Source organism: Vulpes lagopus, chromosome 9 (assembly GCF_018345385.1).
Source record: "Vulpes lagopus strain Blue_001 chromosome 9, ASM1834538v1, whole genome shotgun sequence".
In the NCBI taxonomy this organism is placed as follows: domain Eukaryota; kingdom Metazoa; phylum Chordata; class Mammalia; order Carnivora; family Canidae; genus Vulpes; species Vulpes lagopus.
Window position 1 is genome coordinate 6,686,764 of NC_054832.1, and position 17,984 is coordinate 6,704,747.

At 40.8% G+C, this 17,984-nt stretch overlaps 1 protein-coding gene across 3 annotated transcripts in view; it reads right to left on the reverse strand.

The window, feature by feature from the left end:
• The window catches only part of KHDRBS3 (KH RNA binding domain containing, signal transduction associated 3), a 185,017-nt gene that overhangs the window by 35,609 nt on the left and 131,424 nt on the right, over positions 1-17,984 (reverse strand). For all 3 annotated transcript variants that reach the window (XR_005989996.1, XM_041769545.1, XM_041769546.1), the window contains exon 7: positions 9,009-9,091. Coding sequence is in view for 2 of the 3 variants with exons in the window: in XM_041769545.1 (XP_041625479.1) it covers positions 9,009-9,091 (83 nt within the window). In the remaining variant the exon portion in view is untranslated. The remainder of the gene's footprint in view (positions 1-9,008; positions 9,092-17,984) is intronic.

Below are 17,984 nucleotides of genomic sequence, written 5' to 3' on the forward strand. Positions count from 1 at the left end.
TCACAGTCTTAATAAATCAAATGTTGTCATCATTGTACAGATGAGAAAAGACTGGAACAAGTAATGCAGCCAAAATCATGCAGCTAAGGAAGTGATGGAGCTGGGATTCAAATCCAAGTTTGCCTGGTTTTATAGCCCATGGTGTTTTAAACTAAATCACATCACAATTTTAAACCATACAGGGTTAGGAAAATTCTCTTAAAAATAAAAATAATTTTTTAAAGATCTTTTATTTATTTATTCATGAGAGAGAGAGAGATTGAGAGAGAGAGAGACAGAGGGGCAGAGACACAGGCAGAGGGAGAAGCAGGCTCCACACTGGGAGCCCGACGTGGGACTCGATCCTGGGTCTCCAGAATCAGGCCCTGGGCTGAAGGTGGTGCTAAACCGCTGGGTCATCGGGGCTGCCCTAATAAAAATACATTTTAAGGATGTGTGAGACATGGCAAAAGGAAACACGGTGTGTGTGGGGGGCACTGTGCAGATCGCTTTATCTAACAGACCTTAAAATTTTATAGTGAAGGCTTAAAATCTGGGTTTTAAGCAACACCCCAACTTTTGGGGAACCCTGTCGCATACTCTACATTTCAGCAGTGACCCTCCTTCCCTGTGCGTGCGCTCTGCAGCATCTGTCGCTGCTCTGAATGGCTGATCATAAGCACCGCTTTAGTCTTCTCAACGCTATTAAGCAGATGGCAGCGCTAAATCCAAATGATGTAGTACATCTCCCTGGTGGACTTTGTTTTCACATACTGCCATTATTCTGCAATTCCTCAGTGATAAATCTCATGTATTCTCAAGAACATGAAAGAGTGAACTGACAGTGGCAACTGATTTATTGCCACTAGCCTGTGTCTGCCCCACTCCTGTGTTCCCACGCACCCGTCAAGATCATGCATGAAGATTCCACATGGTGAATGCAAGAGGTGGGTATTCTCCACATTTATAGGGACAGTTTTTTTTTTTTTTTAATTGTTGCCTCCAAGTTGAGCAGAAGAGCATGGGCTTGAGCTCTAAGAGGACTGGGTATGAGGCCTGACTTTGGACAGGCTCACATTCTCTGAGTCTCACTTTCCTTACTTGTCAAAGTAAGGCCTGACCATCTGAGAGGTTCTGGGGGATAAAACAAAACGGCAGGCATACGGACATCTGATACAGTAGTGAACACTTCCTAAGTACTCAACTGATATTTGATTTCTTCAAACTGTGCTAATAACTTAATGAATCTGGAAATTTTTTCTTTATTTTTTATTAATTTAATTCTAAGGAATTTCCTGCTGAAGCTATAAAACTTCTTGGCTTGCTTTCAATACGGTCAAGGTATCAAGTTTAGGAACTCCAAGGGAGGCCCGATCATGGCTCAGATTGACTGACCACCCCTCCCATTTCGGCAGTGGCACACTAACGGCTGGCAGTTACCCAGTCACCAAAGGCAGAGTGCAGCGTTGGCCACACTGCAGTCCCTCCTGGACCGCTGGCAGCACTTGTCACCCCTCTGCACCACTCAGCCTACCAGGACTTAACATTACTCTCTGTATTGACTTTATTTCCATTTCAATGCATCATAATTGAATTATAGCAATAAATAAAAAAATCATGTGCTTGGCACACTAAGTATATTTTCCTAGTAACTAAAATCTACCATTAGAACTGTAAAAAAAAAAAAAAAAAAGGTCTGCCTGTGTGCCATCTGAAACCATGTTGTGAGACATCAGTGGTATGTGTGTGACTCCTGGAAAGACACTCCTATAATAGAAAGAAAATGGACTGAAATCAATAGTCACCAAGTGGGTAGACTTGGGCCACTTATTAAATCTTTCTCTGGGTGTCAGTGTCCTCAAGAATAAAATGGGGATGACCATTTCCACCTGTTGAGGTTAAAATTAGTATCTGAGGAGACAGACATCACACACACATGCATCTGTCTTAGTGTAACCAATACTCTGCAGTGGAGGGTCAGTGTGTAATGACGATCCTCAGTGCAATTCTTGTACCTGCCAACACTCCCGCCTGCTCTTCCCTTCCCCTTCCCCTTCTAGGCGCTGGCTTCACCTTTTCACGACAGTCCTCCCTCCTTTCTTTCTTACCTCAGAGTCCTTGGCTGAGAATTACGGAAGCTATGAGTTTACAGTATAATTTGGGCTGCTATTTCTGCTTTTCACCAATGTCTACACAATACAAGGCTGGATGTGTTTGTTTGTTGCCAGCTTACACGGCTCAGTTGGTGCTAAGAGGCATCGTCAGTGGTTGTGCAGCAAGCAGACAAAATCCCAGAGATGCAGACTAGGTAAAAGTATACTTGACAGAAATTTTACAGGGCAGAGTTAACAATCTCTTAATCCATGCCAAACCATCACTGCTTTTCAAAGTCCAAGACAGGCAACCATGACGCCACATGGCAATTGTCTTCTGAAAAACAGTTTTACTGATGTTTAAACAGTGACAACTTAAGTTAAACAACAGGTCACCGCTTCCAAAATGGAAATTCCAAATCCTCTTCCGACCTCTGCAGTCGGCTCTCGAGAAGGCGTTGCAGGACATACAATCCTAAAGCTGCCAACAGAAGCAACAGCAACGAGGTGGCAGGCATATGGCAAGGTTAAATCGTGTCTCATTGCTTTCCTTGGAATTGGTATTTGAAAACAAACCAAGAGTACTCATAGCTTCTGGCTGCTTCCATCACCCTGCCTATCTGGATAAAGGGGTGAGGTGCTGTTTTACATTGCAATCCTTCAACTTCTGTGGGCGGGAAACTCACCGTGTCGTTGGGCACTGCGAAAATTGGAGATAACTGTATAGAAAGAACATAGATGCTGAGTGCTAAACTCAACAGATCCTCCAAAACCAGCAGCTATTATTCCTAATTCTTTTTTTTTCCTTCAGAAATTTTAAGTGCTTTCACAGAGATTTGGGAAGATGGAATGAAATATGTACTTGAAAGTACAGTCAAACCACAAAGCTCTTGGGAAACTGATAGGTCGTATTAAACTCATCTAGAAACTCACTATCCTCACCGCACAGCCATCCACTTATGCTCAGGGGTATTAACACTTTTTTGAAATGCTTTTTGTTCTACTTTCTTTGTGTTCACAGTAGGAATCAAATATTCCTTTGAGAATTTACAATTATTAGACACACATACTAAGATACTGTGATATTTTTAAGGAAAATTATAAGGTTGTAAACATGATGATAGAAAAATGATGATTACATTAAACCTCTTAATGTATTTTCTCCTCACATAGTTACCTTTTTGTGTGTAAGAGCGCTTGGAATCCAGTCTCCCAGCAAACTTCCCAAATCCAATATAGTGTCATTACCTGTGGTCATCATGCTACCCAGCTGCAACTATTGTAGGGTTATAAATAAAACATCCAATAAAGACTGAATTCTATTTAATTTACAACAAAATGGATATATTTACAAATGGTTTCTGAGAGTTGAAATTAGGACTTCTGTGAAGTCTCAAGTCATGTCAGGGCAGGGGCAGGTTTCTGAAGGCTGAGGCCATTTATCACCTGCTCATTTTATTCACCATAGTGACTCAGGAGGGGTGTCTAAAGAAATCAATCAATAACTATTTCTGAGCCAATGTGTATTAGAACAATCCCAATATTATAAAGAATAGTTCGTATTTCTTTTCACAGCAATTGTGTTGACAGCTTGTTACTCATTAAATGTGTGAAGTTAGAGAAACAATGCTTTGTTTTATACTACAATATTAGCACTATCAAGGTCATTACAAAAATCAATGGGGAAATGTAGCTGAACTATACGGAATCTTCTATCACTCTGCAGGGATTCTCATTTGTACTCTAATTTAAATATAAGGTATTTGAAAATTGGGAGAAAAAATTCCTAATTTGTAAAACCTCCTGAGAGAAACTGCTGTTTCTGCTACAAAACGGTGCCATAAAATGATTACAGCTTATAAAGTTTAAATGTCATTACTGAAAGGGACCCGTGCACACAGCAGGTAACAATGCCCAACGGCCAGCCATATACGGGCCTGCTGTCTTGCCCTATTTTGTTTTCAAGTGGGTTATGGCTGCTCAGTTCGCTAATCCCAGGCCATCCCAGGGGACGCAGCCTCCACAGGGTCCCCTCTCACTTCTCATTCTCCCTGTAAATCACTTCCGGATCTTCTAGTGCCTTCCCCTACGTGAATGAGAAGCAGAGCGATTTAGAACTGGGGAAGGATGGCAGGAACTAGGATTTACTAGTACAATGTGCTAACCGCCTTACACACCGCCCTGCCTTACACATCACCCTAACTGCCTTACACACCGCCCTGCCTTACACATCGCCCTAACTGCCTTACACACTGCCCTCCCTTACACACTGCCCTAACTGCTTATACACCACCCTAACTGCCTTAGACACTGCCCTTATACACCGCCCTAACTGCCTTATACACCACTCTAACTGCCTTACACACTGCCCTTCCTTACACACTGTCCTAACTGCCTTACACAAATTACCCTATTAATTCTCTCACGGAAAAGACACTATGGAGGACATGCTCCCCACATCCTGCAAACGTTCCCAGAGACTGTGGGCTTTCTTGTCTCATTCAACTTTCAGGCTGACCATCTAAAGAAGAAATAGAGTTCTACATTTTAGAAAGTGAGGCTTAGAGAGGTCAAATAACTTGCCCAAAGCCACATAACCAGCAAAAATTAAAGTGGGGTCTAAATATAGGTTGGCCAGAAGATATCCAAAAGTTTTTGATAACACATCTGTATCAGAAAGAAAACCATTTTTGATCTTATTACTGCAACTGTTTATATATAACACACGCACTAGAGTATTAACAGATTATATTTATATACAACACAAAACATGGAAATAGAAATTTTAAAAGGATGAATATGGGTTGACCCTCCCTAATTTTCTTTCTGCACCTGGTGAGTTGACTTGCTTACCCCAAGGGGTAAGGGAGTGCCTTAATCAGGAGATACTACACTGTGCTGCTGTGCCAGAGTGAGCCAGAGTCTTTAACTCTGCATTATCCAAGAGAGATTTGTAATTTGACATTCTCTAGTAGCCAAAGAAAGAAAGAAAGAAGAAAGAAAGAAAGAAAGAAATGAAAGAAAAAGAGGTAAAACTAATTTTAGTAATAGGGTTATTTTATATTCTTTGTATCAAGCTCAGTCTTGGACCCTGGTGTGTGTCCTGCACGTCCGGCTCATCCCAATCTGCATGAGCCACATTTCAAGGTTCAACAGCCACATGAGCTAGTGGCTACCACGGTGGACAGCACGGCTGAACCTCTGCTCATGCTCTTTCTTCCACACCATGATGTGTCAAAGAATATTTTCAGAATAGCTCTATACTCTCAAAGCAGACCAGGTAAAGAATTCTGCAGTAATACTGAACCTTACAACTATAGCACAGAATGGGCTTTCAAGTTCTGATTGAGAGAATTATTGAAGTACGAAATTAATTTTACAGAAACTGAAGTGTCAAAATCAAGGAATTGTAGATTACAGATCATTGAGTGCTACACGGCATTATCTATTAGTGAATATTAAGGCTGCAGGCTCCTTGAGAGTGTGGAAGTTCAGCCATATGCTGAAAGGATCTAATGTAAAATGGGAAAAATAAGGCTCCTAATTTCATTAGTCCTGGTTTACAACATTAATACACAGCACAAATGAAATTTTAGGTTTGACTAAGGTAGTCCAAGTCTCATAAGGCAACCCTTCCCGTTCAGATGGAGGCCTAATTCCTATGGGCTTCTAAAGCATCACAAAGTATCAGATTTTTGAATAGGGGAAATACTAATAGGAATTCATTTGAGCCACTGAAATCAAAGCCACGACGAGAGGAGAGTGGAGAGGCAGTGGGACAAAGGACAAAAAGAATGTGGGGCCAAGCTGAGTCTGGACCACTGCTCAGTCTTTTGAGTGTGGATGACCCAGTTAACTTCTCTGAACCTGTATATAAGGGGATTACATGTTTAGACTTGAATTCTGCAACATTTCAGGGCATGTCAAGAGGGGAGAGAGGATGAGAGCAGCAGGCACACAGTAAATGTACAACAGCTGAAGGTGGTGGTGGTGGTGATTTCCGTGTTAATATTATCTGTTCCTGGAGAGGATTTGAAAGTTTGCTACCCTAACTGGTGTAGAGTGGATTTCTAATTCTGAGACAGAGAGTATTGTGTTTAAACCAGTGTTCTAATATGTGCATGTTATGGGCTGGATTGGGTCCCCCACTCAGAGCATATGTTGAAGCCCCACTTGCCTCCAGGACCTCCAAATGGGATTGTATTTGGAGACAGGGCCCTTAAAGAGGTGATTCAGCTAAAGTGAGGCTGCATGTGGGTCCTAATCCAATCTGACTGGTACCATCAGAAGAGAGGAAACGTGGACACATGCGGAGATACCAGGGATGCACGTGCACAGGGGAAGGACCACATGAGGCCACACAGAGGAGGTGCCATTCACAGGCCACAGGAAGAAGCCTCAGAAAACACCAAATCCCCTAACACCTAGACCTTGGACTTCTACTAGCCTCTGTAACTGTGAGGAAATAAAATTCTGTTGCTTAAGCCACCTGGGCTGTGGTAATTTGTTACAGTAACTCTCCCAAACTCATACAGTACACAGAACCATCTTTTCAGCCTGCCCCACAGTACAGCCACTTCCCTTGGGTTTACAGTGGACCGGCTGCTTCACGGCACCTGTGATGCTTGGTAGGGGTGAGTTAGGACATGTGCAGCCACAGACCTGGGTGCAAAGCCTGCTCCTCTGCTCGTAAGCGGCATGATCCTAGGTAAGTTCCCTAATTCTTATAAATCACAGTTTCCTTCTTCTGTGAAAGGACTGATGTTTATGTCACAGGTCATGAGGATTAAACGAATACTCAGCATACCTAACAAAGAGTGGCTTCTACATTTGTCAACGTGGGCAATTCTCATGTGATTCTCTGTCCTCCTTCAGGTGTGACGGGTTTCAACACTGAAAAGATCACTTCAAAGAAGGCAGACTGGCTGTCAGACAAGATGTCTCTTTAAGTGAGTCTTCCCTGACATTTAAAGGCCTTATAATGTACCAGCCTCTTAATTGGCCTCTGCCTCTCGGCCTACCACCTGCCCGTCCAGCCCCTCCACTGCCATGGAACGACTCTGAATACAAGCTGAAACGCAGCAGCCCCTGGCCTGTTGCCCTTCGGGGCTCCATAGTGCTCCTGCGTGCTGCCTGCAGCCCCGAGCCTCGGTACCCCGTAGGGACTGTGCCACCTCTCACCTAATCTCCCTCCCGTGCAGAACCCTTCCCAGCTCTACAGATGAAGTGCAGTTCCACCAGCACTTACTGCTCCACGGCCCGTGCCCTGCCATTCCAGCTCTGTGAAATGCCCTTCCCTGTTCATCCCCTAGTGACTCCCACTCCTCTTTCGCTTTACTCAGTGAAATGTCCTCAGGATTCTCAGCCAGACTTTAGCACTGGCTTCTTCTGGAAATACTGAATTGTTCCTCAGACCTCTCAATGATAATCATATCACACTGCTTTTGAGCAAATGTTTCCTTCTAGCCTATGAGCTTTTCAAAGAAAGGGTCTCTGTCTCAATAATCTTTGTATTCCAAACATCAAGCATGGAGCCCAACACAGATGGACATTTGGTAGTGCAGGCTGAATAAATGATGGAAGGAGTGAATGCTTGTGATCCAGCATATTAATAATGGTACCATCATTATTATTACCATGATCACAGCTTAAAGTGGAAAGGCTATAAGCTTTCTAAGTCTGGGCTCACATTCTGGATTGGTCATTGACTTCTCTGGGCCCTCATCTCATCAACTGTAAAATAGAGATACATTAACCCCTGCTGTTACCATTCAAATTAGACATGTGAGTAAAGGTTCCATGTGGGATTTCTGGCAAATACTTCATCCTGTGCTCTGGGTTCCTTTTCTTCATCTCCACAGGGGTAACAGCGCCACATGCCCGATAAAGTGGACTGGACACTTACATGCGATACTGTATGTGAAGTCCTGCCTAGCACCAGCTAGTACCAGTCCTCATACGGTGTCCCATCACTGTCAAGGATACAAACACAACGTGCCAGGCTTCCATTCCGAAAGACCAATTGAGAGTCCAAGTCTGAAGGTTCTTAATTGTTACAAGTTACATGAGAAAAATTCTGACATGAGCCAAAAAGAACCGTGTCAATCTTGGTACTAGAACTGCATAATGGTAGCTACTGGTTCAAAGTTGCCTGGCACCATATGAGTTCAGAGGTGAATTTATACTTCATCAAAACAACCACACAGTCCATACTTTTTTATGCTTAATAACGACACTATTTTGTTTTGTATATATGTCTTTGTCTTCCACTTAGAATTTTGAACATAAAGGAAGAGGTTTCTAGGCATTTAGGAAAACACTCTGAACAGGAATAAACACTGATTTCATATATCAGTGAACATCAAGGTATATTATCACAAGAGGTAACTATCAAGCTCTGTTTTGCCTCTGATAACACTTATTTCTGGGTAAACACCTCTTTAGAAAATGAATGGGAGCTAACTCATTATTCACAAATAGGAATTTGAAATTGTTAGAAAACAGGATCACTGCTGCTAAGAAACAGAAACCTTATCTGAATGCCAAACAAAACTTCTGGGGCTTTCCATCTCAGGCACTGACAATGTAGGATATTTACATATTGCTGATGTGATTTTGAGCCTTAGGACTTGCATGGCCACAGACTTTGTAGACACTGTTCCTCCTTAGAATATATTGAACACTAAGTTAAATTTTTAGGGTAAAAAAAAATGTTCAATTTTATTTTTCAAGTCTCATTACTTTAATACTATGATAAATTTTGGGGGAATAATATGTACTAGTTGGTTAAGACAGAGTGCTTCTCCAATTAAAAAACAAAAAAATAATGCAAACCAAGTCACATTACCCTTGCTGCCTGGTTATCCCCATTTCCCAGAGTACACATATGTGGATGGGCAAAAGTGGTTAACGGGGTAATCAGAGATCAACTCTTACCTTTGGGCAGGGGTGCTATAGCTGTTATCATAGGAATCATAACTCTGTTCATCATAAGCAGTGCCATATCCATCATCATAGTCCTAAAGTAAAACAGGAGAAGTACAAAAAAAGGTCAGAAAAGTTTCTGGAAAAAAAGAGCCACTCTTCTTTTAGTGACTGTTTGTTAATCCAGCTAACATTTAAATATATATCGAGGTATAGTGTAAAGAAAAATATAAAACTGATGTCAGTGAAAATGATGAGTAAGAACCTTCAAAATTTTCTCTACTACAGCAAAAAGAAACTGGCAAATATTGTCAGAATCAACATTTTCAAAACGCTGAAAATTAACAAAAGGTTTGCAGAGATCTAAGGAGCACTCATTTTTAAAAGCTTGTCTGAATCTTGGGTGAGCTCTGGGATGTTTTAATGAGTCCTTTTCCCACCCACCACTCCCAGCTCTGCAGGAGCCCTGACCACCAACAGCTGTAACCATAGTGGACCTCAGTAGGCTGGGAGCCACTGGAGGAAGCAGAGAAAGGTGGAGCTCTTTCAAAACCTCATTCTTAGAGGATTGCATTTGACTTGGAGCTCATTCAGTGCAAAAAGCCTTTTCCCTGGGGGTATTCGAAGAAAATAATCAGAGGCAATTATGTAAGATTTCAGCTGCTTGAGGCAGTAGAGCAAACAACAGTCTAATCAAAAGCCAGTAAGAGAAGTGGGAGGATGAGATATCCATTTGCCCTTTAAATAGCTCTGACATACTCCTGGGAATCTAGAAGGCTATGTGTCTGCACAGTACCAGGTAGATGCCCAGGGCAAACCTGGGAAGGCCCTGAACTCTCTCCTCAAGATGACCTGTAGGTACAACACAAGAGGAAAGGCAAGGCCAAGGAAAGAGTTGGGAATCAACTGGCTGAGTCTTAACGACTTGTTCCAATATGATAAGGACTTAGTTTCCAGGCATTCAATAAAATCTCTGCCCAATCATTAGCTGACCACTAAGGTAACAGCAGACACATGTTCGTGACAACACATAATAAACTTTACAATATTAGTTTGGAAAAGTCACTAAATATGAAAAAAAAAACAAAAAACAAAAAATACTAGTAGGAAGGAGAATTTGACTTCTACAGTTGCTACGTTAAATTAAATATCTCCAGTTAAAAAAATTAAGTGATAGGGCAGCCCGGGTGGCTCAGCGGTTTAGCGCCACCTTCTATCCAGGGCCTGATCCTGGAGACCCAGGATTGAGTCCCACATCAGGCTCCCTGCATGGGGCCTGCTTCTCCCTCTGCCTGTCTCTCTCTCTCTCTCTCTCTCCCTCTCTCATGAATAAATAAAAAAAATTTAAAAATTAAGTGATATACAAAGAAACATGAAATATGATTCATACATAAGAAAAAAGTAATCAAAAGAAACTGTCCCTGAGGAAGCTGAGACACTGGACTTACTAGACAAAGACTTTAAATCAATTATTTGAAATATATTCAAGAAACTAAAGGGATATTCTGTGTCTAAAGAACTAAAGTATGAGAATAATGGCTTACCAAATAGAGAATATAGATATAGAAGATAATAAAGAATCCAAAGAAATTCTTGAGTTTTAAAGTATAATAACTGAAATGAAAAATACACCAGAGAAGTTTAACAGCAGATACAACTAGGCAGAAGAGAGAATAAGTGAACCTGAAGGTAGATCAATTGAGATTATCCAGTTTGATGAAGAAGATACAAAAGGAAAAATGATAAGGAAAAATGAATAGTGTCTCAGAGACCTGTGGGATACCATCAAACATGAACATACACATAATGAGATACCCAGAAGAAGAGGAAAGTAAGAAGAAAAAAAGATTACATAGAGAAATAATGGCTAAAAAATTCCTAAATTTGATGAAAACCTTTAATCTCCAATCCAAGAAGCTCAACCAATTCCATGTAGGGTAAGCTCAAAGAGACCCACATGTACATACAACTTCATCAAAATATTGAAAGACAAAGACAAAGAGAGGATCTTAAGGCAGCAAGAGAGAAGTGGCTCATCATGTGCAATAGATCCTCAGTAAGATCAAAAACTAATTTCTCAAGAAAAACCATGGAGGCCAGAAGACAATGAGATTCCACATTCCAAGTACTAAAAGAAAAAGACTGTCAACTAAGAATTGTATAACCAGCAAAATTATCCTTCAAAAAAGAAAAATTAATATATCCTTGGGTAAACAAAACTGAGAATTCATCAGTAGCAGAAATGTTCTACACGAAATACTAAAAGGAGTCCTTGAGGTAAAGTGAAAGGTCATTAAAAAGTAACTTGAATCTGTGAAACATGAAAAAAATAAATAACACTGACACAGCTACTTAGGGAAATACAAAACTATAAATATGTTTTGCTGTAATTCCTTTTTTCTCTTATTTGATTTAAAAAACAACTGCATGCATTGTATGCTGATAGGCACACAATGTATGAAGCTGCAACTTGCATGACAGTAACAACACAAAGATGGGCAGGTAAGAACAGAGCTAAAGAGAAACAAATTTTTTGTATACTATTAAAATTAAGTTGGCATAAGTTATGAAAAAGACTGACCTAAGTTAAAAAGTAAATTGTAATCTGTAGGGCAGACTAAGAAAATAATTAAAAAAAAAAAAAGAACAGGAAAAGAGAGGCGCCTGGGTAGCTTAGTTGAACATCCAAGTCTTGGTTTCAGCTCAGGATTGCAGGGTTGTGAGGCTGAAGCTGCATCAGGCTCTGCTTGAGATTTTCTCTCCCTCTCTTTTCCCCCTCTACCCCTCTCCCACTCATGCATATGTACTCGCTCTAAAATAAACAATTGAAATCTTAAAAAAAACGAAAAGAAAAGAAAAAGAAATGACAATGGAGTTAAAGTGATGCAATAAAAAGTATCTGACAACAAAAGGAAATAGAAGGTACAAAAAAGACATAAGACACCATGGAAATATATATCCAAAGAAAACTACCATAGTTACATCAATATCAGACAAGACAGACTTTAAGACAAAACTTATTACCAGAGTAAAAGCACATATGATGATTAAAAAAAGTCCATCAAGATGAAATTATAAAAATGTATGTATACATGTACACATACATAACAACAGACATCAAAATTCATGTAGCAAAAACTGACAGAATTACAGGAAGAAATAGACAATTCAAGAATAGTTGGGAACTTCAATATCACACTTCCAATAATAAAAAGAACACCTAAAAAATGATTAAAAAATAAAAAATGAAACAGAAGATTTCAACAAAAGAAACCAATTATACCTAAGAGACACTCTACCTAGTAAGATTGGAAAACACATCCTTCTCAATTATACATGTAACTTCCTCCTGGATAGATCATGTATCTTCTCAATTCAAAATTTACTACAAAGCTAAGTAATCAAAACAGTAGAGATGCAGATCAACACAAGAGAACCTTACATCTATGGTTAATTCATTTCCAACAGGGCACCAAGACAATTTGGTGGTGAACAAAATAGTCTTTTCCATAGATGGTGTGGGAATAACTGGATACCCACATAAAAAAGAATGAAGCTTACACCATATACAAAAAATTAATACAAAACGCATCATACATCTATGTATCCAAGCTAAAATTACACAACACTTAGAAGACAACACAGGTGTAAATCTTTGTGATTTTGGATTAGTCAGTAGTTTCTTAGATATACCAGCAAAAGCACAAACAGCCAAAGAAAATAAGGGCAAAATAGACTTCATCAAAATTAAAACTTAAAAACTTATGCATCAAAGTACATTATCAAGACAGTGAAAAGACTATCCATAGGATGGGAGAAAATATTTCCCAATCACATATTTGATAATGGTCTCATATTCAGAATATATGAAGAGCTCTTACAACTCAACAACAAAAAACTCCAAGAGCAAAAGCCATCCTCCTGGTGCTACTGGAGATAGGCTTCAAACCAAGGACATTCTGCAGATGTAATAACAAGTGCACTACAGTTATTTTATTTTTTTAAAGATTTATTTATTTATGACAGAGAGAGAGAGAGAGAGAGAGAGAGAGAGAGAGAGAGAGAGAAGCAGAGACACAGGCAGAGGGAGAAGCAGGCTCCATGCAGGGAGCCTGATGTGGGACTCAATACCGTGTCTCCAGGATCATGCCCGGGCTAAAGGTGGCGCTAAAACACTGAGCTACAGGGGCTGCCCAACTACAGTTATTTTAAAAGCATTGTGGAATTCAAAAAGGTCCAAAGAAATGATCATTTTATAAGACTAAATTAAAGATATTGCAATGACATTTATGTCCATGAAAGTATGAATCCTACCCTAAAACTTATTACCAAGTTTCTGGTGTTAGTCAATTACATAGCGACTTTGGATTGATTGGTATTTACTTAATATTTAAATGAGCCTAAAAATAACACCTAAGTATTTTGAAAGATTGGTATTACCAATGTTAATCAGTGTACTGATTAACACCAGATCTTAGTCAAGGGCTAAGATAACAGTTCTGAAGTTAGATGGACTTTCATAATTTACTAACAATGATTTCATTAGTAAGGCTCATTCATATATCAGAATCTGTTTCTTTACTTGTGAACTGTGAATCCCTTAAGTTTTTTGAAGGGATGAGAAATTGTGTACACACACATATGTACATATTCCATAAATTGCCTGACATGTATTAAGAACTTTATGAAGGATAGCTCATATAACTATTATCCTAAAGCATTACCCACGAAGACATGGATTTCTAAAATAATACAACTAACAGATGAAGAATATCAGAAGCTACTGCCTGCAAGGGTATGAGCCAAATAACTAACTGGTTTTAAAGTGATTACCTTAGTTTGTTCTCTCTTACAAAGCATCTATGAAACATTAGACCTCGATTTATGTGGCTTAGGAAACACAAATACCTAAATAGGAAGTTATATTATAATGATTTTCATTTTGTAAAGCAAATATCAATACCAAGAGATGGTACTGTTTCTGTAGGAATAAGGCTTATACATTTTGTACATGATCACCTAATTTTTAAAAAAATGTTCTTTCACAAAGAAGGAACTTAATATTTGTTGAAGAGCTACATGTCCAGTACTTTGAGCACAAGACAGAACAGCATATAAAAAGAATACTCAATAAATAGGGGCAGAGGGAGAATAAAAGAATGTAAGAATACAATTAGCACACAGTATATAAACCACAGTGTTCCTCGCAGTCACCACAGGCAGGTGACTAATTTGGTGATTTCCAATGACCAATGCAAGAAGGAGAAAGCTGTCAGATAGGATACATTCAAAACAACAATAAAATTGATGTGTTTTGAATAATAAGTCATATAATGCAGGTATTACTGGTAATTCTGGTGAACTAATAAACTAAAAGAAGCTGGTGTCCCTAGTGGAAAAAATAATGTTAAGTTAAATTAGAAAAAAAAAAAATACAAACACAAAACCCTTCCACTTGCCACCTACCCTGTTCCTGGCACTCTGTTAGACATGATGAATGGAAAAGGACCATCATCGTCTACTCTGGTGTGTGAGATGGCACAGGGGAGATGACAGATCATTAAAGAGATAATGGTAACGCGATATGGCAAATGCCATGGCAATGGTGAGCACTGACGTGGCACAAACTTGCCCAAAGGGAAGCGGGAATGGAGAGGGAAGCCTCCCAGAAGTGCCAATGCTAGCACTTAGTTTCAAAAGCCGAGAAAAGCAAAAGCAGCTGTTGAAATGCATTAAAAATAAAAATCAGGCAGAATGAACAGCAGGTGCAAAACAGTAGAGGTACAGACATCTGAGCAGCCTTCGCATCCAGGGAAGCAAGCAGCTTGTTGTGGGTACACTGTAGGGTGCAAGCGGAGGAGCAGAGAGTGAGGAGACTCAGTAAACTGAGTAATCCCATGAACCAGATCATGAATAGCCACGTTAAGGAGCATGGACTCAAATTCTGAATGACAAGATCCACCTCGTGGTTTCAAATTCTTCAATTTCAGAGAAGACCAAGGGTGAATCTGGAGGGCCAGACCTGCAACGAGGTCGTCCTGCTGCGCAGTGTGGCAATGTGCAGCTTGTGGTTCTTCAGTAATTTGTTAGGAGCCTGAAAAGAGTGTGGCTTCACCAAGTGGAGAAGTTTACTACTTCTATGCCTAAAGAATCAAGATTGTAGATGAGTGGAACTTTCTTAAAGAACTAAAACGTTGGGCAGCCCCGGTGGCTCAGCGGTTTAGCGCCGCCTTCAGCTCGGGGTGTGATCCTGGAGACCCAGGATCAAGTCCCAGGTTGGGCTCCCTGCGTGGGGCCTGCTTCTCCCTCTGCCTGTGTCTCTGCCTCTCTCTCTCTCTCTCTCTCTCTCTCTCTCTCTGTGTGTGTGTGTGTGTGTGTGCGCGCGCGCCTCTCATGAATAAATAAATAAAATCTTTAAAAAAAAGAACTAAAACATTAAGTGCTATACTATTTTAACTCTACAGTTATGTCATTCATTCCTTGTTCAATTATTCTGACAGATATGACAATGCTAGAAATTTACTTGAATTTTCAAATTGTTTAGGTCATTGAATTATTGACTTCCATATTCTTACACGGAAAATTTTAGAAGATTAAAATTGCAATTCTCACATAATTTCTTTCATGATGATTTCACAGGTGGCCTTGGCCATGGGGGCACACCTCCTCCCATTACAAAAATTGTCTGTTCGATGGACACTTGAAAAATACCGGGAAATGTGAAGAAGAGTGTGACAGGAGAGAAGGAGGAAAAGCTCAGGGTAGGTGCAAGTACATTTGTAAGTTTCTAGGAGGGAGTGGAGGGAATTCTTGTTGATCACCTGCTACTCTTTTGCAAGGCAGGGGACGAGGTCATTGCAGACAACAACTGGGGGGGTTAATCAGAAAGGACTCAACGTTAGTTTCCATGATGAAGGGCAGCGTAAGAGCCCCTCAACAGGAGGCTTCTTTGTTGGAGGACTGAGATCTGGGAATCAGCAGCTCTCTCTCACTCTCTCTCTTTTTTCTTCTTGAATGCTCTTAATGTTCCCAACTACTGGTTGCTTGTTTTCTTATGTATTTAATTTGATTTTGAGAAATTCCTCTTTGGATTTTTTTTCTGAGGCCAGAGCAGGAATTTTAATAGTGAATGCATTATTTGTTGTACGGTAACACATAATTGAGTAGAATCATAAATCTAGTAGAGAGGAGATGTCACAGACTTAGTTCAATCACACAGCTAAGCAGAGAATCTACTCTAAAAAGCCTTCCAGAACCTGGGGTGGGGAACTCACTATGTCCCAGTTGGCAGTGCTCAGACATGTTGAACGATTTTCTTTACACTTGAAACCTTTGTGTAATTTCTCACATTTCTGTATTTTCTCCTAGAGAACATTCTCCTTTGTGACACGGCCCAGTCAACATGTCAGCCTCATTTTTTTGCCATGTGTCCTGAGCCTCAAGGGCAAAAATTATTTCCAGTCTGTGGGCTGCTCCCGACAAGCCTCTGTGCTTGCCTCTCTGCCAGGGGAATATTTCACTGTAAGGCTCAAAGGATTCTCCTCTCCTCCTGTATCCTCCCAGTTCCATGAGACCAGAGTCTATCACATCCAGGTGATGCCAACAATGGATCAGATATACACATCTCCATTACTGCATGGAAATGACTCTCGGCCTCTCCCACCATTACAGATTGTGTCTTGTTTATTGTTTCACACAGAATAAGAGCAGTGCCTGGGGTATAGGAAGGGCTGCTCGATACATGGATGCTCACTCCACTGCTGGACTGAGTGTCTGCAGAGGAAAAAGCATGCCAGATCCACCCCCACCTGGTCCTGTCTCCTGCCCTGAGCATACCTTTGCATGTCAGTGCATTCTCCAGGGCCATGCCTCAGGTGACCCGAAGTGAAGAAAGTGGGCATTATGACTTGTTTGCTCTAAGAACCTAATGGATTTCCTCTGGAAGAAGCTTAGGAGAGCTCCCTGACATTATTAAAATGCAGTGCAAAGATGTTTTATCTCCTTTGCTGCACTTTTAAAATAGGGTCCTGTACCTGTGAGTAGGGCAGTACAGATGATACACATCCCTAATAAAATGCTAAGAAACCACGGTCTACACAAAGCTCTGAAGGCACCCTCGTCTGGGTAGAATCAGTGCTTCTCGCTTTCCCACCCCACTACCATTCCACCTGGCAGCAAATCTTTAGTGACCTCCTTGCAATCTCTGCATTCCCATGGTGGCTGTGCTACAATCATCCAGAAGTTCTCAGCTGGACTAGTACAATACTCTAACTCATCTCCCTGGAAGTGCTGGTGCTCCCTTATCTAAACCTTCCTCCACAATTATCCACTAAAATGTGAGTCGAAACCTGTTGCTTCCCTGTTTATAAACCTCCACTCCCCACTGCTCCTGTTCCTACAAAATAAAGCCATGTGAGATTCTTAACTCTGGGAAACATACTGAGGGTGGCTGGAGGGGAGAGGGGTGGGGGGATGGGGTAACTAGGTGACGGGCATTAAGGAGGGCACGGGATGTGATGAGCACCGGGGGTTATATGCAGCTGATGAACTACCAAACTCTACATCTGAAACTAAAATGTATTATATGTTGGCTAATTGAGTTTAAAATAAGTAAAAACAAATAAAGCACATATTGCCAAGCCTCTCGCGGGCCTGCCTCAGCATCCCACCCAGAGACCATGCAGGGGAAGCTGTAGCACCTCGCTGCAGACCCTCGAGAAGCTTCACCGTTTCATGCTGTAAAGTCTCTGTACCTGCTGTTCCCTCTGATATCACCTTTTAGGTTTCCCACCAGAAGACCTCAGGCTGAAATTTCACTCCCTCATTTGTGCTTCCATGATACCTGATGACCTGCTTATACGAGAGACCTGGCATTACCCTCCTGCCTCCCATCTCACTCTTGAGTCTGTAAGGTCCTCAGGGGAAGGCCCTGGCCTTGCCTGTTTTTCTTTTTTGTATGTATGCTCAATGGCTGGCACATCGGAGGCT